At 52.0% G+C, this 22,934-nt stretch overlaps 2 protein-coding genes across 2 annotated transcripts; both read left to right on the top strand.

Annotated features, from left to right (window-relative positions):
* The first annotated feature begins 1,652 nt into the window (after positions 1-1,652).
* LOC131482040 (keratin, type II cytoskeletal 6A-like) lies at positions 1,653-5,644 on the top strand. The gene is made up of 9 exons (XM_058673385.1): positions 1,653-2,174; positions 3,037-3,251; positions 3,588-3,648; positions 3,792-3,887; positions 3,976-4,140; positions 4,540-4,665; positions 4,872-5,092; positions 5,262-5,296; positions 5,400-5,644. The coding sequence occupies exons 1-9, from the start codon at positions 1,653-1,655 to the stop codon at positions 5,642-5,644; spliced, it is 1,686 nt and encodes a 561-aa protein (XP_058529368.1).
* Positions 5,645-14,898: 9,254 nt separating this feature from the next.
* On the top strand, positions 14,899-18,892 carry LOC131482033 (keratin, type II cytoskeletal 6A-like). The gene is made up of 9 exons (XM_058673379.1): positions 14,899-15,420; positions 16,286-16,500; positions 16,836-16,896; positions 17,040-17,135; positions 17,224-17,388; positions 17,788-17,913; positions 18,120-18,340; positions 18,510-18,544; positions 18,648-18,892. The coding sequence occupies exons 1-9, from the start codon at positions 14,899-14,901 to the stop codon at positions 18,890-18,892; spliced, it is 1,686 nt and encodes a 561-aa protein (XP_058529362.1).
* The last annotated feature ends 4,042 nt before the right edge of the window (positions 18,893-22,934 follow it).

Here is a 22,934-nt window from a genome sequence, read left to right on the forward strand (position 1 = left end):
GTTCAGTCCCAGTTAGAGCAGACATCTGGAGAGTGACACAGACAATGAGAGTCCTCTCTCTCTCTTATCCTCTCTCTCTGTCAACTTCCCCAACTCTTTCTTTCTGTCTTATATACATTCTCTCTCCCGTTCTCTCTCTCTTTTGTCTCTCGCTCTCTGTCAATCTCTCTTTCTCTGTCAATCTCTCTCTCAATCTCTCTTTCTTTTTCAATCTCTCTTCCAACCCCTCTCTCAATCTCTCTTTCAATCTCTCTCTTTCAACCTCTCTCAATCTCTCTCACTATTCTCTCTCTCTCTCTCTCTCTCTCTCTCTCTCTCTCTCTCCTCTCTCTCTCTCTCTCTCTCAAGAATAATATAAAACAAGCAAACACAGAGATAAAGTGATGAAACCCTGACGAGTACCTGATAGGACAAAGGGCTTAGAGGAAACCATCCGCCCCCAGAAATTAAGACCAACTTGAAAATCACCAACAGAAGGGACTGTGCCAAGAGCCCCACGGCGGGTGTGCAATAGAGAATGGGGAGCAGAATGTAGGGGAGTGCAAAGAGGATCCAGGATCACAGGACAGCAGAATGAAGACACAGCCCAGCAGAGAGAGGGGCCAGGGAGCAGACAGTCGTGTGAGTTCATGCTGCTTGTCCGGGGTGAAAACTTTGTATTTGCACTGACACCAACTGCTGTCAGTTTCACAGTAGGATCAGGGAACTGGAACAGTTCAAAGTAAGCAAGCACAGTGTGTACTTCCCATGGGTTCTCAATTTCCTTTGCACCAAAAGAAACCTAAATCTATAAACAAAAGTTTCCTTTAACTCTGTTTTCCTACAGTCTATCTTAAGCTGTATTTTTCTATTGATTGTCAAGGGAGAGTGACAAGAAGAGGGAAAGAAGAATACAAGAAGAAATCTCCCCAAATGGCCATGGATCTTTGGACTGGGACCAGGGCGAGCCAGGAGCCCACATGGCTATTCAGGGCTCCTGCCTGAGGACAAGGGGACCAAGCACTAGTGCCCCTTCTGCTGCTCTCACAGACACATTCATAAGCTCCTTGCTGGTAGGAGGGAAGTGGGAGTCAAGGATTCCCACGTTTGTGGGATTTCAACATCACTTTCTGTGGCTTAACATTGTCCCATGTCATTCCCCACTTAATGTACCTTCTAAGCTTATTTCCCACAAATCTTTGGCATTCCCACAGATATGTCATGTATTCACATTCATAAATACGTTCATACACACATGTGCATTGGCATGACTATACCTCTACAGTAAACACACTTGAGGCATGGTAGATTACGTGGGAATCCCACCAAGTATCCCATGGCAAATATGATGGGCACTGGCTGGCTCCCAGCACCACTAAACTCAGAATCATCTCATTGTGCTGATCTCAGAGCAGGAGGCAGGAGAACGGTTTCCTAGCAAAGCAAGCCAAAAGAACAACCTTGCTATTTCATAACTTTTGTGCTAATCTGGTGATCTCACTGAGTGCCAACCCAGCCCTTCCCACCCTGCAAGCTCACCTTTCAGGATGGGCCCAACCCATTCTCAGCCTATATAAACCGCTGCCTGGAGCCCAGCACACACACCTGCTCAGCCACCACAGCCTCCCACCTCTCCTGCCTGCCTGCTCAGCCTTCTCCTGTCAGCACCAGCCATGGCCAGCAAAACCACCATGAGGACCCAGACCACCAGCACCCGCCGAGGCTTCAGCTCCGGTTCAGCCAGAGTCTCCAGGCCCAGCCACTCTGGCTTCAGCAGCGTCTCCGTGTCCCGCTCCAGGGCCAGTGGAGGGCTCGGGGGAGCTTGCGCAGGAGCTGGCTTTGGCAGCCGCAGCCTCTATGGCGTGGGGGGCTCCCAGAGGATCTCCGTGGCAGGTGGCCGCTATGGCACCGGCAGCAGCTACTCAGGCCGATTTGGAGGTGGCTTTGGCTTCGGAGGGGCCTCTGGCAGTGGATTTGGTTTCGGCAGTGGCGTCGGAGGTGGCTTTGGACTCGGTGGTGGCTTTGGGGCCTCAGGCCCTGTGTGTCCCCCTGGAGGCATCCAAGAGGTCACCGTCAACCAGAGTCTGCTGACACCCCTCAACCTGCAAATCGACCCCACCATCCAGCGTGTGAGGACAGAGGAGCGCGAGCAGATCAAGACCCTCAACAACAAGTTCGCCTCCTTCATCGACAAGGTGAGCCAGGCAGAGCCCGCATGGAGAGTCGAATACCTGTCAGGACGGTGGGACAGAGCAGAGGGAGCTCAGAGCAGGGCTTCTGGGGACAGCAGCTGGCTCAGAGTGCACAAAGCTTAACGATGGGCCACACAGGGTCCTGGCTTCTAACATGGCCTCAGAGGGAACTGGCGCATCTTCTAATCTCCTAATGGCACTCTTTCCCCAAAAAGCAAGTCAGGGAGAAAAGCATGGGGGAATTTCTTCTGTGTCTGTGTCAGAAAACACAGGAAAACGCCATGGTATTACTGTAACTTTCACGCCAGAATCACTGTGTTAAAGAGATTGTTCAGGAATGGCAATGAGGTGGACAGGATAGCATAAGAAAAACTGTCATGTTTGTGAAACATTCAGATATGCTCAGCTGTTCTAGGGAGACAGAGAGCAGACACATCACTGGGGCCCGTGACAAAACCACAGGCACTGATGAGCAGGGTGGGAGGGGGGCTCAGCATCAGGCAGCTTTTCTGTCCCTACCATGGAGCCCAAATCCACCCCAAGCACCTTCACTGCTGTCATTGCACAATCCCACATGGGATCTGTGATGATACCTGGAGACAGGTGGCAGCAAACTGAGAGGCAGGAATGGGCTCCATGAAGGAGAGGAAGGGCATCCCTAAATGATCCAGGATTTCTGCATCGGAGCAGGAGAAGTGGGGGAGAGAAACTGTCAACTGAGCCCAGGCACAGCTCTGTGCTTACCAAGGCAGTGGAGGGCGCAGCCCTGCCAAGTACCATGTCACATGTACTGCCCCCCTCCCATCTCTGCCCTGACGCTGAGCACGCCAACACCCCCACCTTTTCTTCCCTCCCCTCCCCCCAGGTGCGCTTCCTGGAACAACAGAACAAGGTCCTGGACACCAAGTGGACGCTGCTGCAGGAGCAGGGCACCAAGACCGTGAGACAGAGCCTGGAGCCCCTGTTTGAGCAGTACATCAACAACCTGCGCAGGCAGCTGGACAGCATCCTGGGCGAGAGAGGCCGCCTGGACTCAGAGCTCAGGAGCATGCAGGACCTGGTGGAGGACTTCAAGAACAAGTGAGTTCCACTACCGATGCGGTCGATGCGCTGCAACGACGACAATACAGGCCAGTGATGACACTGGTCAGAGGAGGACGCTTTTCCTGCACAGACCGTGTCCATGAGCAGGGAGACACATTCACTGCCTAAGGGGAGCTCGAGTGACACACACGGTGGGGTGAGCGTGGCCTGCAGCAGTGAGAATGTGGGGGCCAGAAACACCACCATTCAGGCTCCCTTCATGTGAAGGATCATCCTGGGTGCCCCTCTCCTCCTGAGAATGCTCGATGCCAGGCTGCCGCCCTGTGCCTGCTGTGCCCTGGCTCAGCTGTGTCTGTCTTCCTCCCCTGGCAGATATGAAGATGAGATCAACAAGCGCACAGCAGCCGAGAATGAGTTTGTGACTCTCAAGAAGGTGAGGGGTGGCGTCAGGCTCCAGGCTCCTGGGAGGAGGGAGAGCTGCATCTCGGTGTCCCTGCAGGAGCACTGGGGGACCCCGGAGATGGGGCACTGGGAAGGGGGACTCCACTGACCCCAGGCTCTTGGCCCCTCCCTCAGGATGTGGACGCTGCCTACATGAACAAGGTGGAGCTGCAGGCCAAGGTGGACGGGCTCACCGACGAGATCAACTTCCTGAGAGCCTTCTATGATGCGGTCAGTGTGCCAGGCCCTGGGCAGTCGGCTCCAGCTGTATCCTGTGAGGTCCTGGTCACCAGGGCTCTGACAGTGTCCTTCTGTGCAGGAGCTGTCCCAGATGCAGACCCAAATTTCTGACACGTCCGTGGTGCTGTCCATGGACAACAACCGGCACCTGGACCTGGACAGCATCATCGCCGAGGTCCGTGCCCAGTACGAGGACATCGCCCAGAGGAGCCGTGCCGAGGCTGAGGCCTGGTACCAGACCAAGGTGAGCGACTGTGGGTGGGCATTGCATAAAAGCACTGAGGAGCAGCATAAGGTTTCTCGTGTCACTTTGTGGACAGAGCACAGGTCCTTGCTCAATCCTTGAGCTGGACAGGGTGAAACCGACACCTGCAGGATTCTGCCCCTTCTTACACCTGCTGAGTCCTGCTTCTTGCTCACATGCACCTTGTGGGCAGCAGCTGATGGCTCAACTAATAATTGGTTCTTTTCTCCAAACTGAGAGGTTGTAAGACTCTCCAGACACCTGGCTCTGTCCGATTTCTAACCTCGGCTGGGCTTGTGAATTAGGGTTATGCAGACTGTGGGTGGCACCTCTTTGTTTCGCTGACTCTGAAAACCACACACACTAAGAACACGGATGGTGTGCTCTGTTCTGCCACAGTACGAGGAGCTGCAGGTCACAGCTGGCAGACACGGGGACGACCTGCGCAACACCAAGCAGGAGATTGCTGAGATCAACCGCATGATCCAGAGGCTGAGGTCTGAGATCGACCACGTCAAGAAGCAGGTGCGCAGGTGGTGGGGAAGTGAGGCGGCACTGAGTGCCCACCTGGGAGAGACTCTGCTGGGAGCAGGAGCTGCACAGGAAGTCAGAGCAGGAGTTTAGACCAACCTGGGGTGCAGGACTCTCCTCCTTGGGGACAGAGGCACCAGGTGGGGCAGGCAGGGAGGGAGCAGACAACCAACCAAGTGCGGCTGCTTCTCCCCGCACAGTGCGCCAACCTGCAGGCCGCCATCGCCGACGCCGAGCAGCGGGGCGAGCTGGCCCTCAAGGATGCCAGGAGCAAGCTGGAAGGGCTGGAGGACGCCCTGCAGAAGGCCAAGCAGGACATGGCACGCCTGCTCAAGGAGTACCAGGAGCTCATGAATGTCAAGCTGGCCCTGGATGTGGAGATCGCCACCTACAGGAAGCTGCTGGAGGGCGAGGAGTGCAGGTGGGCTGCCTCAGCTCCTGTAGGCCCTGGCTGCTGCCCCAGCAAGCTGCTCAGCACATAAGCCATGGCCTGACTGCTGCCTGGGCACAGCAGAGGGCAGCTGGCCGGCCCTGGTGCTGGGTGTGGGTGCGTGGGTGCGAGGGCTCATCCTTCGTGTTCTCTCTCCTAGGCTGAGTGGTGAAGGCGTTGGACAAGTCAACATCTGTAAGTCCTGGGCTTGCCCTGTCCCCTTCCCCTGTGCTCTGGGCACTGGTCATGGGCCAGCACAGTGAGCTCACCATGGGGTTGTGCTTGTGTGTCCCTGCAGCCGTGGTGCAGTCCACCATGTCCAGCGGCTACGGCAGTGGCAGTGGCAGTGGCTATGGCAGCGGCAGTGGCTTGGCACTAGGAGGCGGCAGCAGCTACTCCTACAGCAGTGGCCATGACCTAGGAGGAGGCTTCAGCTCTGGCAGTACCCGTGGTCTTGGAGGTGGCCTCAGCTCTGCTGGGGGCAGCACTTCCTCTGTCAAGTACACCACCACCACCTCCAGCAGGAGGAGCTACAGGCAATGAGTTCTGCCCCCACAGCAGGAGCTCCCCCAGCCCTGGACCCCTCTCTGGCTGCTGAGCCCTCCACAGCGGGGCATGTCCTCCCCTGGCCTCTGCTCTGGTCTGTTCTCTACTCAGAGCAGAGGGTGCAGAGGGCCCTGCTTGCTGCTCCCTGTCCACACCTGCTGTGTCCAAGTGCCCTTGCTCACAGTCATGGCTGAACCTGTGTGCTAACATTGTCCTTGTCACAACCTGTGTCTCCCTGTGTTTCCTTGGCCCCATGTTTCCCTCTCTGAGGCTGAGCACTCTAGGAAAGTCGTGTCTGACTCTCCTCATGCCAGGAAGCACTGCCTGCTGTCACTCTGGTTAAGAGCTCTTTCCCGTTGAGTTCCAGTGTGTGAGATCAGCCCCATGCTACAGGGTAGTGACCTTGCCTGCAGTGGCCAGGAACAGACACAGAAGAGACTTGTGATATCAGTTGGCGTCCTCTCATACTTTCTCTGCCCTTGCTTTCCTGTGATGACTAAATAAAGCAGATTTACAATATTGTGTGTGTCTTACTACCTGGATTGGGGTAAAGTGAATTTCCTGTCTGACCGACGATCGGTAGTGTCTCATTGCCACGACATGTCTACTCCAACAGCCTGACTTCCTCTCTCGAGAGATCCAGCAAAGAGCAGGGTCTCTTCCTGTTTGTGTTGATGTCGAGCACGTGTAGACACATGTCTGCATTATTGTTGACTGGGGCCATGTGACCAGGTCCTTGCTCACTCCACCAGACACCATGTGGACACAATAGGGCTAAGGTCATTTGGGAGTGGACTAGCTTGTGAATTGTACAGAGTAAGGCAATAGATAAGATCCTCTTGGGACTCCTACTCTTGTATTGGAGAATTGTATAGACATGTGAGCATTCATTGTGATCCAGCCCTCTGCTCATACACCCAGGAAGAAACCATACTAGATCAGCACTTGGATTGCTGCCTCCATGCTGAGTAGTGGAGGGCATTCCCGGCTCGCGGCTATGTCCACCCCAGCCCTGGCTCTTGAGAGCAACGGAGAGGAAACCGGCTGGTGCAGGTCTTCCCCCCTGCATCCGCTTTCTCCTCTCTTCCTCCTACCATCACTCAGCATTTCACACTGATTAGCAACCTCCATGAAACGAGGTGTCTCCTCAACCAGGGAAATGTGTGATCCCCAGCAGGGCGGGGCAGCTCTGCATTGTTCTGATGAGGAGGTGTCTTCTGGAAAGGCTCCCAAGGACAGAACTCAAAGGCCCAACTTGGCTGTGCATCACTGCCAACTGCTCTGATGCACATGGGGACACAGAAGCCAGATGAGACTCAGACCCCTGGCTGGACACAGCTCCATCTTCATTTCCTGAAGTGTAAAGACCACAGCGGAAGGACAGGACCTAGTGGACCACAGGCATCTCCAGGAGGACGGTGTCTCCCGTGCCTTTGATGCAGGACCGAGGACCCCCTTCCTCTCCTCTGTGCACTGTCCTCACTAACATTTAGGATGGTTCCTAGGAGCTCAGTGGAAGCTTCTAGACTGGACGGCATGCCAGAGAGGCAGCGTCTTCCTCACCTGCAGGTTCTGACATGTTTTGGTTGACTCAATGTTACTAGGTCCTGTTGTGGCATGATTTCCTGTGTTCACCTCTAAATCTTTCCCCATTGGTTTCACCTCATTGCTTAGAACCTCCCATAATTTCCAATGGGCAAAGTCTTTGTAGATCTGCGCCCATTTACTGTGTGTGTTTTATTGTTGGTGATCGTGTGTGATTCTTGTGAGAGTCAATTTATAGATCATGAAAATGGGATGCATGATCATTAAGTGTGTAAATAAGGAGAATTTCAAGAGTTCAACAAAAAATCCTCCCAGCTTTTAGTAAATGGGGAAAATGCTTGTGGATTCTCAACTGTGAACTTCTCACAACCCTCAACCAACAGAAGAACCACGGACTCGAAAGAGATGGAATCCCTAGGCTGTCATCTTCTAGAAAGAAAAGACAAAGCTAGCAGAGAACCAAGGTGGTGGAATAGGCTAAGGACACCCTTACACAGAAAGAGAATTGCTAACAGAGACGGCACATTCCAGGAACTAGGAGAGGACAGGCCGACGGCAGAGGGACACCTGGAGACTGACAGACATGGGAGAGTGGCAGAAATAACGGTGTGGTGTTACAAGGCCAGATACCCCAGTGTCAGTCAGCGAGCAGCGACCTGAGCTCCACTGGCAGCCAGATCTCCACTGACAGCAAGGTGGGAAAGAAAGTTCACCAATACCTCAGTAGGTGAGCCCAGGCAAAGAACTGCCATTTCTGGAGAATCAACATGGCAGAATAGGATGAGGACATGTTGAAACAGATGGAGAAACATTAGCCAGGGTGAAGCAGAGAGGCCACGCTCTAGCAAATAGGAGAGGATAGACCAACAGCAGAGGGGTACCCGCAGACTGATGGACACAGGAAAGCACCAGAAACAATGAGGTGGTATTGAAGTGACCACACATTCCAGTGGCATTCATCCAATGACCATCTGAACTACATCGGCAGCCAGAAAACCACCAGCCAGCAGGTGGGAAACGGAGTTCATCAGGAACTCAGGAGGTGAACCAAGACAAAGCACTGCTCATTTGGCTGGTTGGTTTGGTTTGACCAGGAGTAGACAGAGCAGCAGATTCCAAACGGGTGGTTTGAGAACAGGGTGGATTTCACACTTCTACACCCACTGGAGTCGAACTGGGTGCCATCTTGTGTAGAGAGACAACGTTTGTGGGACAGGACTGTGCATCTGCTAAGCTGGGAGTGAACTCATTTTGGGTTCAGTGAATTGCAACAATGTGGCATCAGACAAGTCCCACCCCAAAATATGTCCGGGTGTCCACCATACCTAAGAGCCAGCAGATCAGCAACCCCCTCCGCCTCTTGTGGCATATCAGGTGTCATTTTGTACAGTGTGGAAGTCTTTGAGACTGCAGGGACAACAATGAGCTGGTGCATGTGCTGAGCTGGGAGTGAACTCAATGAGCTCGGTGCATTCGCACTGATCCCACATCTAAAATCATACTGATTTTGGCATCTTATGACTCAAAGTAGTTCCGTGTGGCCCTCAGACGGAACAGCCAGCAGGTTCCAGCAAGATCAGCACCGCCCACAACCTAGTTATTTAGGATACCTGGTGTCTCCCTAATCCTGGGAACTACATGAACCCGAAGTGGAAGAAAGGTTGTACAGACAATGGTGCAACAACCACACAGGATCACAGGAGGTGGAGAGTGGTGAGCCAAGGAGCTGGGACTCCGGAGACCGTGGTGGAAGCCTAACACAAGAGTCTAGACTTCAAACTCGCTGGAGAGAGTGGCACAGCTGACTGCAAACAAAGAGCTGGGTACCAAAAGCCATCGGAACAGTCCATCTGTGCATCTGTGGATGACATAGCTTAGAAACCTGCTCTAAGGAGAACCGTATGCTAATCAGAAGCCAGTGACCCAGAGCAAAAGCAGAGACAGAGGCACATTGTCCATCTGCTTACCAACTACAAAAAGCACATCCAGGAATTGAAGGACTATGTCACACAGGAAACAGCAATACTGAAACCACATCAAGCAGAAACATTACAAAGGAGGGACACAATGGAGCAAATGAAAAGCTCAGTGGAAAGCCTCAACATTATAATGAATGGGGCAGAAGAAAGAATCTTACCACTGGAAGATATATCCTGCCACAGGGTGAAACCATCACAAAGCTGAAGAGGAGCAGACTCAAATTAAGAAAAGTATTCAAGAATTATGGTGAAATACAAGAGTGAAGGGAGTTCCATTAGGCGCAGAAAGAGAAGCTGGGTATATAAATGTATCTGATGAAATCATAAAGGAAACCTGTTCCAGGTCCGGCACAGTAGCCTAGTGACTAAAGTCTTCTACTTGAACTTGCCAAGATCCCACATGGGCGCCAGTTCTAACACTGGTAGTCCGCTTCCCATCCAGCTTTCTTATTTTGGCCTGGGAAAGTAGTTGAGGATGACCCAGAGCCTTGGGACCCTGCACCCACATGGGAGACCTGGAGGAAGTTTCTGGCTCCTGGCTTCGGATCAGTGCAGCTCTGGCCGTTGTGGTCATTCAGGGAGTGAATCATCACATGCAAGATCTTCCTCTCTGTCTCTCCTCCTCTGTATATGTATGTGACTTTGCAATAAAAATAAATGAATATTTTTAAATTCCCTTTTTAATCTAGAGAAAGAATTGGGGCACAACATCCTAGCACTAGCAGGGGCACACACTAACACTAGGACTTACCAAAAGGCATCTTAATCATGATAATCAAGCTTTCTTGAATCAAACATAAGCAAAAGATCCTTACATGTGCACAAGAAAAAAATCAATTGACATATAGAAGAATCCCAAACAGGCTCCCAGCTGACCACTCACGAAAAATTCTACAGGTTGGAAGAAATGGAGAGACATAGTCCAGATTCTGAAAAACACCGGAATGATGACGTATCCAGCAAAGCTTTCCTTTGTTTTGAAAATGAAATAAAATGCTTCCACACTAAAGAAACACTCAAGGAATACGCCTCTTCCAGACCTGCCCTAAACATGCTGCTGAAAGATGTTCTCTTGACACAGAAAAGCAATACCGCTCTCCAAAACCAAAGGCAAATGTGAAGAACATCCCAGCAAAAGAACAACGGAAGACTAAATTTCTAGTTTTCCTCATGTTGATTTTGCTTTGTGGTTTCTCAATGAATACATGTGTAATAGCTGTGTAACAGAGACCATCATATCCAGATATGAGGATACAATGCAGTATGCATCTCTACTTCCAGATCAAAGATGGACTCCCAATGAAACTGGTAACTATGTCTTCACAATAGGATGCTGGACTCTCTGCCATTTTCCATGCCTGCAATGATGGGCATATGACTGTGTATGAAGAACTAGATTATTGTAATAATATCAGGGAAATCAGTGGAGGGGGTAGAGGAATTGGGGAGGTCATAAGTGAAATCTCAGAGCCTGTGGAACTGTATCACAGAGTAATCATAGTAATAAAAATGGGAAAAAATAAAAAAGAAAATTTTAAAAGAAGATGAAAGGACAGATCTAGGTCATAGGTTTGGTGGTGCTGTCTGGGACTTCAGTGTCATGTCTGTTTTCAGTGTCTTCCCCGGTCTTTGACCGTTATCCCATTTCTGACAACGTCACTTGTGAAGTAGGTGGTACATAGAAGTTAGCTTCACACATAGCACACTGAGCCGCAAGTAATAAGAGCAGTGAGAATGTCAACATGGAATCTCTAGGCTTGCATTCTGCCAGCTCTGGTTCCGATAGTCACCCACTTGCCCAGGACGTCTCAAAATGGCCTGAGTATGCATTATAAAGTGTCGACCTGGATAATCAATTGTCAAGATCTTCTGCCCATGTTCAAAGCCACCACCCGTAGGCACGTGGCTCTCTGCACATCCTCATGGACTCCTCCCAACAAACAGGGTAAAGAGGTGCCACCCATAGGCTGGGGCCCAATGCTCTTCCCACACCCTGCTCCTGGCCTCACAGGACCCTGAAGTCCTTGCTTCAGAAACTCTCTTTTTTGCTTTACCTGCTGGCCTAGCTACCTATTCAATAATTCCCCCAAATCCTCTTGCTAACGCCTTCCAGAAATCACAGTCTCCATTTCAATCTATGACCAGCTAATACCTCTGTGGCTCTCTGCTTTTGTGTTGCATCTCAACAATCACCTACACACACACAGGCCTGGTTCCTTTGCCCTACTGACGTCATGGGAGATGCAGAGCTGCTCCTTGCATGTAGGGCTCGGATCATTTTTCAGTTCAGGCTGGTGGTGGGTGCCTGTGCACACCTACTTCCCAACACACCATTGGTAGGACCCTTTTCTCCCTGTGTTGACTTGGCTTGTTTGTCAAACACCAATTGACACTGTTTTTGTGCTTCTCATGCTGGAACTTCTATGTTATTCCCTGGATATTTCTCTACTCATTTGCAAATGCCACCATTTCTCGATTATACATGCTTTATGGTGATGTTATTGTAAAAGGCTTATTTTATTGATTTAATGGCATACTAAGAGAATCATGGAGAGAGAGAGAGAGAGGGTGAGAAGCAGGGGAAGAAAGAGAGAGAGACATACACAGTGAGAGAAAGTAGAGAGATCTCCCATTCAGTAATTCAGTCCCCAAGTGGCTGCCATGGGTCATACTCAGCAAAGCCAAAGCCAGGAACTTCATCCAGGTCTCACACGTAGGTATCAGGCTCATCTTCCGTTGCTTTCCCCAAAGCATTAGCAGGAAACTGGCTCAAATGTGATGCAGTCAGGGCTCCAGCTTCCACTCCTGTGGAAGTTAGCTTTGCAAGGAGTGACTAAACCGACTGCACCACAGATCCGGCCCTTGTTGGTGAAAGGGGTGGTTCTCTGGCTTCATGCCTCTTGTCACTAGTGTCATTACTGAGCAGCTCTGAATCTTTCTACCATGTAACATCAATTTGTTCTCTCCACACAATCCACTAGCTTTAAATTGCGAAATGACATGCAGTATATATGACCATGAACAATTAGTTGACACATTTGAAAAAACACCTCATGAGTCAGTGCTAGTGTTGGGAATATGCAAGGTGATGAGAGAGGGAGACAGAACTTCACATACAGGACGTGCTGATGTTCACTGTGGAAGTCACCAGTCCCAGTCTGTGCGCTTTGCTGGTGGGATGCTCAGAGTCATCTAGTCCGTGACACAACCCCACAGGCAGGGCAACAAGAGCAGGTGCTGCCACTCCATCCTCACAGGAAACATCCACACCACAAGCTGATTCTGCTGATGCGCAACTCAGCAAGTGGAAAGACACATCCCAGCTCCAAGACAAAAAGGGAAGGAACCGCCATCCCAACCTGGGTTTTCAAGACATTCAGACTGGGCCAGTCTTGACCACCCAGTAGCAGGAGAGTCGGCCTCACTCAGTCTCCCTATCCCAAAGCGTCCCAACCAGAAGAACCTGCCCAGGCACACCCAGAATGGGGTCTGTCCATGTACCAGAGCACCCAGAGGCCCAAGCTGTGGACAGAGCAGTGGGAACTTTAGTGGGAGAGGCAAGGGATGCAGCGACTTGGTGAATGCCCTGCTCTGCAGTGCTGTGAGTGGACTAGCTGTGTCAGAGAGCAAAGGAATCCTTCATGCAACCCTGCTCATGTTGACAACACCTGCCAGCTGGGACAGGGAATAGCCTGACTCTCAGAACTTGAGTGCCAAGGACCAGGACAGGGAAGAGCAATGGTCAGAAAGGCCTCATCTGGACCCACAAATGTCTAACCATAAAGGAACAGGAGGCACTGAGGCAATTCAGAGCATTCCACCACCACCAGGCTCAAGGAAACACAGTTACGCATGGCATGCAGTGTTCACCTTGACAAGGTCAGGGAGCAGGAGCAGGCACTCACACTCTGCTTTACTGCTTCCACAAGGCACCTGTGTCCGTCAAGGCAGTGCCAGGCTTCAACACTCGATGTTAACTGCTGACAGCAAATTCCTGCTGATGCACATTCTGGAAGGACTCCTGTCTCTCCTGAGGGCCACCTGCACTGACCTCAGGGCTCTGTGAGTCACCTGGTTCAGTCCCAGTTAGAGCAGACATCTGGAGAGTGACACAGACAATGAGAGTCCTCTCTCTCTCTTATCCTCTCTCTCTGTCAACTTCCCCAACTCTTTCTTTCTGTCTTATATACATTCTCTCTCCCGTTCTCTCTCTCTTTTGTCTCTCGCTCTCTGTCAATCTCTCTTTCTCTGTCAATCTCTCTCTCAATCTCTCTTTCTTTTTCAATCTCTCTTCCAACCCCTCTCTCAATCTCTCTTTCAATCTCTCTCTTTCAACCTCTCTCAATCTCTCTCACTATTTCTCTCTCTCTCTCTCTCTCTCTCTCTCTCTCTCTCTCTCCTCTCTCTCTCTCTCTCTCTCAAGAATAATATAAAACAAGCAAACACAGAGATAAAGTGATGAAACCCTGACGAGTACCTGATAGGACAAAGGGCTTAGAGGAAACCATCCGCCCCCAGAAATTAAGACCAACTTGAAAATCACCAACAGAAGGGACTGTGCCAAGAGCCCCACGGCGGGTGTGCAATAGAGAATGGGGAGCAGAATGTAGGGGAGTGCAAAGAGGATCCAGGATCACAGGAGAGCAGAATGAAGACACAGCCCAGCAGAGAGAGGGGCCAGGGAGCAGACAGTCGTGTGAGTTCATGCTGCTTGTCCGGGGTGCAAACTTTGTATTTGCACTGACACCAACTGCTGTCAGTTTCACAGTAGGATCAGGGAACTGGAACAGTTCAAAGTAAGCAAGCACAGTGTGTACTTCCCATGGGTTCTCAATTTCCTTTGCACCAAAAGAAACCTAAATCTATAAACAAAAGTTTCCTTTAACTCTGTTTTCCTACAGTCTATCTTAAGCTGTATTTTTCTATTGATTGTCAAGGGAGAGTGACAAGAAGAGGGAAAGAAGAATACAAGAAGAAATCTCCCCAAATGGCCATGGATCTTTGGACTGGGACCAGGGCGAGCCAGGAGCCCACATGGCTATTCAGGGCTCCTGCCTGAGGACAAGGGGACCAAGCACTAGTGCCCCTTCTGCTGCTCTCACAGACACATTCATAAGCTCCTTGCTGGTAGGAGGGAAGTGGGAGTCAAGGATTCCCACGTTTGTGGGATTTCAACATCACTTTCTGTGGCTTAACATTGTCCCATGTCATTCCCCACTTAATGTACCTTCTAAGCTTATTTCCCACAAATCTTTGGCATTCCCACAGATATGTCATGTATTCACATTCATAAATACGTTCATACACACATGTGCATTGGCATGACTATACCTCTACAGTAAACACACTTGAGGCATGGTAGATTACGTGGGAATCCCACCAAGTATCCCATGGCAAATATGATGGGCACTGGCTGGCTCCCAGCACCACTAAACTCAGAATCATCTCATTGTGCTGATCTCAGAGCAGGAGGCAGGAGAACGGTTTCCTAGCAAAGCAAGCCAAAAGAACAACCTTGCTATTTCATAACTTTTGTGCTAATCTGGTGATCTCACTGTGTGCCAACCCAGCCCTTCCCACCCTGCAAGCTCACCTTTCAGGATGGGCCCAACCCATTCTCAGCCTATATAAACCGCTGCCTGGAGCCCAGCACACACACCTGCTCAGCCACCACAGCCTCCCACCTCTCCTGCCTGCCTGCTCAGCCTTCTCCTGTCAGCACCAGCCATGGCCAGCAAAACCACCATGAGGACCCAGACCACCAGCACCCGCCGAGGCTTCAGCTCCGGTTCAGCCAGAGTCTCCAGGCCCAGCCACTCTGGCTTCAGCAGCGTCTCCGTGTCCCGCTCCAGGGCCAGTGGAGGGCTCGGGGGAGCTTGCGCAGGAGCTGGCTTTGGCAGCCGCAGCCTCTATGGCGTGGGGGGCTCCCAGAGGATCTCCGTGGCAGGTGGCCGCTATGGCACCGGCAGCAGCTACTCAGGCCGATTTGGAGGTGGCTTTGGCTTTGGAGGGGCCTCTGGCAGTGGATTTGGTTTCGGCAGTGGCGTCGGAGGTGGCTTTGGACTCGGTGGTGGCTTTGGGGCCTCAGGCCCTGTGTGTCCCCCTGGAGGCATCCAAGAGGTCACCGTCAACCAGAGTCTGCTGACACCCCTCAACCTGCAAATCGACCCCACCATCCAGCGTGTGAGGACAGAGGAGCGCGAGCAGATCAAGACCCTCAACAACAAGTTCGCCTCCTTCATCGACAAGGTGAGCCAGGCAGAGCCCGCATGGAGAGTCGAATACCTGTCAGGACGGTGGGACAGAGCAGAGGGAGCTCAGAGCAGGGCTTCTGGGGACAGCAGCTGGCTCAGAGTGCACAAAGCTTAACGATGGACCACACAGGGTCCTGGCTTCTAACATGGCCTCAGAGGGAACTGGCACATCTTCTAATCTCCTAATGGCACTCTTTCCCCAAAAAGCAAGTCAGGGAGAAAAGCATGGGGGAATTTCTTCTGTGTCTGTGTCAGAAAACACAGGAAAACGCCATGGTATTACTGTAACTTTCACGCCAGAATCACTGTGTTAAAGAGATTGTTCAGGAATGGCAATGAGGTGGACAGGATAGCATAAGAAAAACTGTCGTGTTTGTGAAACATTCAGATATGCTCAGCTGTTCTAGGGAGACAGAGAGCAGACACATCACTGGGGCCCGTGACAAAACCACAGGCACTGATGAGCAGGGAGGGAGGGGGGCTCAGCATCAGGCAGCTTTCTGTCCCTACCATGGAGCCCAAATCCACCCCAAGCACCTTCACTGCTGTCATTGCACAATCCCACATGGGATCTGTGATGATACCTGGAGACAGGTGGCAGCAAACTGAGAGGCAGGAATGGGCTCCATGAAGGAGAGGAAGGGCATCCCTAAATGATCCAGGATTTCTGCATCGGAGCAGGAGAAGTGGGGGAGAGAAACTGTCAACTGAGCCCAGGCACAGCTCTGTGCTTACCAAGGCAGTGGAGGGCACAGCCCTGCCAAGTACCATGTCACATGTACTGCCCCCTCCCATCTCTGCCCTGACCCTGAGCACGCCAACACCCCCACCTTTTCTTCCCTCCCCTCCACTCCCCCCAGGTGCGCTTCCTGGAGCAACAGAACAAGGTCCTGGACACCAAGTGGACGCTGCTGCAGGAGCAGGGCACCAAGACCGTGAGACAGAGCCTGGAGCCCCTGTTTGAGCAATACATCAACAACCTGCGCAGGCAGCTGGACAGCATCCTGGGCGAGAGAGGCCGCCTGGACTCAGAGCTCAGGAGCATGCAGGACCTGGTGGAGGACTTCAAGAACAAGTGAGTTCCACTACCGATGCGGTCGATGCGCTGCAACGACGACAATACAGGCCAGTGATGACACTGGTCAGAGGAGGACGCTTTTCCTGCACAGACCGTGTCCATGAGCAGGGAGACACATCACTGCCTAAGGGGAGCTCGAGTGACACACACGGTGGGGTGAGCGTGGCCTGCAGCAGTGAGAATGTGGGGGCCAGAAACACCACCATTCAGGCTCCCTTCATGTGAAGGATCATCCTGGGTGCCCCTCTCCTCCTGAGAATGCTCGATGCCAGGCTGCCGCCCTGTGCCTGCTGTGCCCTGGCTCAGCTGTGTCTGTCTTCCTCCCCTGGCAGATATGAAGATGAGATCAACAAGCGCACAGCAGCCGAGAATGAGTTTGTGACTCTCAAGAAGGTGAGGGGTGGCGTCAGGCTCCAGGCTCCTGGGAGGAGGGAGAGCTGCATCTCGGTGTCCCTGCAGGAGCACTGGGGGACCCCGGAGATGGGGCACTGGGAAGGGGGACTCCACTGACCCCAGGCTCTTGGCCCCTCCCTCAGGATGTGGACGCTGCCTACATGAACAAGGTGGAGCTGCAGGCCAAGGTGGACGGGCTCACCGACGAGATCAACTTCCTGAGAGCCTTCTATGATGCGGTCAGTGTGCCAGGCCCTGGGCAGTCGGCTCCAGCTGTATCCTGTGAGGTCCTGGTCACCAGGGCTCTGACAGTGTCCTTCTGTGCAGGAGCTGTCCCAGATGCAGACCCAAATTTCTGACACGTCCGTGGTGCTGTCCATGGACAACAACCGGCACCTGGACCTGGACAGCATCATCGCCGAGGTCCGTGCCCAGTACGAGGACATCGCCCAGAGGAGCCGTGCCGAGGCTGAGGCCTGGTACCAGACCAAGGTGAGCGACTGTGGGTGGGCATTGCATAAAAGCACTGAGGAGCAGCAGAAGGTTTCTCGTGTCACTTTGTGGACAGAGCACAGGTCCTTGCTCAATCCTTGAGCTGGACAGGGTGAAACCGACACCTGCAGGATTCTGCCCCTTCTTACACCTGCTGAGTCCTGCTTCTTGCTCACATGCACCTTGTGGGCAGCAGCTGATGGCTCAACTAATAATTGGTTCTTTTCTCCAAACTGAGAGGTTGTAAGACTCTCCAGACACCTGGCTCTGTCCGATTTCTAACCTCGGCTGGGCTTGTGAATTAGGGTTATGCAGACTGTGGGTGGCACCTCTTTGTTTCGCTGACTCTGAAAACCACACACACTAAGAACACGGATGGTGTGCTCTGTTCTGCCACAGTACGAGGAGCTGCAGGTCACAGCTGGCAGACACGGGGACGACCTGCGCAACACCAAGCAGGAGATTGCTGAGATCAACCGCATGATCCAGAGGCTGAGGTCTGAGATCGACCACGTCAAGAAGCAGGTGCGCAGGTGGTGGGGAAGTGAGGCGGCACTGAGTGCCCACCTGGGAGAGACTCTGCTGGGAGCAGGAGCTGCACAGGAAGTCAGAGCAGGAGTTTAGACCAACCTGGGGTGCAGGACTCTCCTCCTTGGGGACAGAGGCACCAGGTGGGGCAGGCAGGGAGGGAGCAGACAACCAACCAAGTGCGGCTGCTTCTCCCCGCACAGTGCGCCAACCTGCAGGCCGCCATCGCCGACGCCGAGCAGCGGGGCGAGCTGGCCCTCAAGGATGCCAGGAGCAAGCTGGAAGGGCTGGAGGACGCCCTGCAGAAGGCCAAGCAGGACATGGCACGCCTGCTCAAGGAGTACCAGGAGCTCATGAATGTCAAGCTGGCCCTGGATGTGGAGATCGCCACCTACAGGAAGCTGCTGGAGGGCGAGGAGTGCAGGTGGGCTGCCTCAGCTCCTGTAGGCCCTGGCTGCTGCCCCAGCAAGCTGCTCAGCACATAAGCCATGGCCTGACTGCTGCCTGGGCACAGCAGAGGGCAGCTGGCCGGCCCTGGTGCTGGGTGTGGGTGCGTGGGTGCGAGGGCTCATCCTTCGTGTTCTCTCTCCTAGGCTGAGTGGTGAAGGCGTTGGACAAGTCAACATCTGTAAGTCCTGGGCTTGCCCTGTCCCCTTCCCCTGTGCTCTGGGCACTGGTCATGGGCCAGCACAGTGAGCTCACCATGGGGTTGTGCTTGTGTGTCCCTGCAGCCGTGGTGCAGTCCACCATGTCCAGCGGCTACGGCAGTGGCAGTGGCAGTGGCTATGGCAGCGGCAGTGGCTTGGCACTAGGAGGCGGCAGCAGCTACTCCTACAGCAGTGGCCATGACCTGGGAGGAGGCTTCAGCTCTGGCAGTACCCGTGGTCTTGGAGGTGGCCTCAGCTCTGCTGGGGGCAGCACTTCCTCTGTCAAGTACACCACCACCACCTCCAGCAGGAGGAGCTACAGGCAATGAGTCCTGTCCCCACAGCAGGAGCTCCCCCAGCCCTGGACCCCTCTCTGGCTGCTGAGCCCTCCACAGCGGGGCATGTCCTCCCCTGGCCTCTGCTCTGGTCTGTTCTCTACTCAGAGCAGAAGGTGCAGAGGGCCCTGCTTGCTGCTCCCTGTCCACACCTGCTGTGTCCAAGTGCCCTTGCTCACAGTCATGGCTGAACCTGTGTGCTAACATTGTCCTTGTCACAACCTGTGTCTCCCTGTGTTTCCTTGGCCCCATGTTTCCCTCTCTGAGGCTGAGCACTCTAGGAAAGTCAGGTGACTTTCACCCTGTGCACCTGGGCACCCTCACAATGTCATCTGTGTCTCTGTACAGGAGGTACTGCCTGTTGTCACTCTGGTTAATACCCCTTTCCCTTTCAGTTCCAGTGTGTGCAATAGCCCCATCCTACAGGGTAGTGACCCTGCCTGCAATGTTCATGAACACACAGGAGAGACTCAGTGATGTCTGTGTGGTGTGCTTGCATATCTCTGTTCTTGCTTTCCTGTGATGACTAAATAAAGCAGATTTACAATATTATGTGTTGTTTCCTACTACTCTGGTTGGGGCCCGTCGATCGTCTCCTCTGTCCCAGAATAGGAATTCCCTCTTTGCGTGACATTCCTAGTCTCACGCTCTACACTCCCGTCTCCAGAGATTCGGCAAAAAGCAGTATTTCTTTTTGCTTGGTCTCACTTGATCACTTGCAGGCATATGCGATTATTTCTGCTGTCGCATTTATACAAACTTTGGTCACTGCATTGTCATCAGGCAGTGATAGTTATGGCCAAAATCCCTGGAAGAGAGAGTATTTCATTTAAAATTCACTGGGAGAGAATCTGAGTAATGTGGTGGATAAGCTTCCACTTGCAACCTCTGCTGTCACGTTGAACAATCAGTGCAGCATCATGTGTGCTGCCTATGATCTCTCTGCTCATACACTCAGTAGGACTGGTAGTTTCTCAGCATTTGGGTTCTTGCCTCTGCACTGAGTCGTGTAGAGAATTCCTCGTTCCCGGGTATGGCATGGCACGGGCTGGCTCTGCCCGAATAGACCAACAGTTATAGATCACCTCTCCTGAATCCCCTTTCCCTCTCTTCCTCCTACCACCACTCAGCATTTCACACTGATTAGAAAGTTCACAGAAGCGCCTTCCAGACCTGGGAAATATGGGATCTCCCGCTGAGCAGGGCGGCTGTGCTTTGTGCAGATGGAGGCGTCTGCTGGAATGGCTCCCAAGGACAGAGCACAAAGGCCCAACTTGGCTGTGCATCACTGCCACCTGCTCTTACGGGACATGGGTACACTGCAGCAAAAGAGACTCAGGACCCCATGACCAGGCTGTGGTTCAGCTTCTCACTTACTAAAGAGTGAAGGCCACAGAGGAAGGAAAGGCCCCAAGATACTGCCACTATCTTCAGGACAATGGCCCCAGTCCCTTTGATGCAGGAGAGAGGACCCGTTTCCTCTCTTCTGTGCACTGTCTTCACTAGTATTTATGAAAACTCCTGGAAGCTCAGTAGAAAGTTCTAGACTGGACAGCATGCCAGAGAGGCACCGTCTTCTTCACATGCAGATTCTGACATTGTCTTGACTGACCCGATGTTGCTAGGTCCTGTTGCAGCATGATCTCCTGAGTTCACTTTTAACTCTTCCACCAAGGTGTCATCTCATTGTCTAGAACTCCCAAGGTTTCCAACAGGCAAAATCTTTGTAGATCTGAGCCCACTTGCTGTGTGCGATTGTTTGCGTTGTGAGTATGTGATTGTATGTGTGAAAATAGAAAGCAAAACAGTAAACATGTAAATAAGCAAATCTTCAACAGTTCAACAATAATTTTCACAGCTTCTGAGTAAATGGGGGGAAATGCTTGTGGATTCTTGACATTAAAATTTCACAAGTACCAGAGGAAAAAGCACCGACTCCAAAGAGATGGAATCACCAGGCTGCGGGCTTCTGGAAAGAAAGGACAGACCTAGGATGAATGCTTGGCATTGTTGTCTGCTACACTCAGTGTCACGTCTATTGTCAGTGTCTTCCCTGGTCTTTGACCCTGATTCCATTTCTGATAGTGTCGCTTGTGAAGCAGTTGCTACGCTGGTTAGCTTCACACGTAACACACTGAGCCGCAAGTAATAAGGACAGTGAGAATGTCAATGTGGAATCTCTAGGCTTGCATTCTGCCAGCTCTGGCTCCTACAATCACCCACTTACCCAGGACGTCTCAAAATGGCCTAAACATGCATCATGAAGTGTCGACCTGTAACCAACTGTCAAGATCTTCTGCACATGCAAACCCACCTTACTCTAACAATATGGGTCTCTGCTATCCACAAACAGGGTAGATCTCATGATCTATCCACAAACAGGGTAAAGAGGTGCCACCCATAGGCTGGGGTACAATGCTCTTCCCACACCCTGCTCCCTGGACACATGACTCTTAATTCCCTGGCATGCTATCTTGCCTTCAAAAACTATCTTTTCTGCTTTAACTGGCTACCTGTGCTGTTTTCTAGGCTTTCCCCAAATCCTCCTAACACCTTTCCTAGATGAGACTTTTATTTCAACAAGTACCAATCATTATCTAATTCCTACATAGATCTCTGCTTTGGTATTGCATCTCAACAATCACCTACACACACACAGGCCTGGTTCCTTTGCCCTACTGACGTCATGGGAGATGCAGAGCTGCTCCTTGCATGTAGGGCTCGGATCATTTTTCAGTTCAGGCTGGTGGTGGGTGCCTGTGCACATCTACTTCCCAACACACCACTGGTAGGACCCTTTTCTCCCTGTGTTGACTTGGCTTGTTTGTCAAACACCAATTGACACTGTTTTTGTGCTTCTCATGCTGGAACTTCTGTGTTATTCCCTGGATATTTCTCTACTCATTTGCAAATGCCACCATTTTTGGATTATAGATGCTTTGTGCTGATTTTATTTTAAATGTTTAACTTTGTGTATTTTTAACATGTATTTACAGAATCAGAGATAAAGAATTTGTGGGACACAATTGAAGGAACAGAGTGAGAAATACCAAGAGAAATGAGATTTACTAGCTACTAATTCACTCCCAAAATGGTTGCGATAATTCATACTAAGCAAGGCCAAAGCCAGGAGCCAGGAACTTCATCCAGATTCAACATGTGAGTATAAGGAGACAAGCACTTGGCTCATCTTCCGTTGGTTTCCCCATCAGAGAGGAGGAAAGGCAGAGAGGAAGATCTTCCGTCTGATGATTCACTCCACAAGTGAGCCACAACGGCCGGTGCTGTGCCAATCAGAAGCCCGGAACCAGGAACCTCTTCCAGGTCTCCCACGTGGGTGCAGGGTCCCAAAGCTTTGGGCCATCCTCTACTGCTTTCCCAGGCCACAAGCAGGGAGCTGGATGGGAAGTGGAGCTGCCGGGATTAGATCCGGCGCCTATATGGGATCCCGGTGTGTTCAAGGCGAGGACTTTAGCCACTAGGCCACTGCGCCGGGCCCAGAGGGCCCTTCTTGATGCTCCCTGTCCACACCTGCTGTGCTGGAGCACCCTTGCTCACAGTCATTGGTTAACTGCTGCCCTGTTTCATTCCACACACCTCTGACTGGTTGTTGTTTCTCCATGGTTGTCATATTGTTCCTTATCAGACCCATGCAAGAGTGAGCACACAGACCTGGAATTTCTAGCACTGTCTCTGCTCTCTCTACTACTCATGGGTTCACGGAACTCCAGACTGAGCCCCAGGTTGGGACTTGAACTCACTCCCTCCCCCATGTTTGGCTCTGTATAACTTACTGTTGGAGGCATAAAGAAAGCAAGTCATTTGAAAGGAGTTGAAATTTTTAAAATTCACATTGGAGTATGATAGGTCATGCAGAACAATACGACTCTGTTCAGGCTGCCTGCGTCTCATATCTGGGCACCTGTTCCATTCTCAGATGCTCTGCCCGTGGTGCAGCTCTCTGCTAATGACCTTGGAAGCAGCTAGTGGTCAATGAAGCCCTTGAGTTCCTGCCATTCTGCAGGAGTGGCAGACA

Source organism: Ochotona princeps, chromosome 15, assembly GCF_030435755.1.
Source record: "Ochotona princeps isolate mOchPri1 chromosome 15, mOchPri1.hap1, whole genome shotgun sequence".
NCBI lineage: Eukaryota > Metazoa > Chordata > Mammalia > Lagomorpha > Ochotonidae > Ochotona > Ochotona princeps.

Coding starts and splice junctions, on each gene's coding strand:
- LOC131482040 (XM_058673385.1), top strand. CDS start 1,653: ATGGCCAGCAAAACCACCATGAGGACCCAGACCACCAGCACCCGCCGA. Junction 5,093..5,261: donor CTGGAGGGCGAGGAGTGCAG/GTGGGCTGCCTC, acceptor TCTCTCTCCTAG/GCTGAGTGGTGAAGGCGTTG. Junction 5,297..5,399: donor CGTTGGACAAGTCAACATCT/GTAAGTCCTGGG, acceptor GTGTCCCTGCAG/CCGTGGTGCAGTCCACCATG.
- LOC131482033 (XM_058673379.1), top strand. CDS start 14,899: ATGGCCAGCAAAACCACCATGAGGACCCAGACCACCAGCACCCGCCGA. Junction 16,897..17,039: donor AGTTTGTGACTCTCAAGAAG/GTGAGGGGTGGC, acceptor CCCCTCCCTCAG/GATGTGGACGCTGCCTACAT. Junction 17,389..17,787: donor AGGCCTGGTACCAGACCAAG/GTGAGCGACTGT, acceptor GTTCTGCCACAG/TACGAGGAGCTGCAGGTCAC.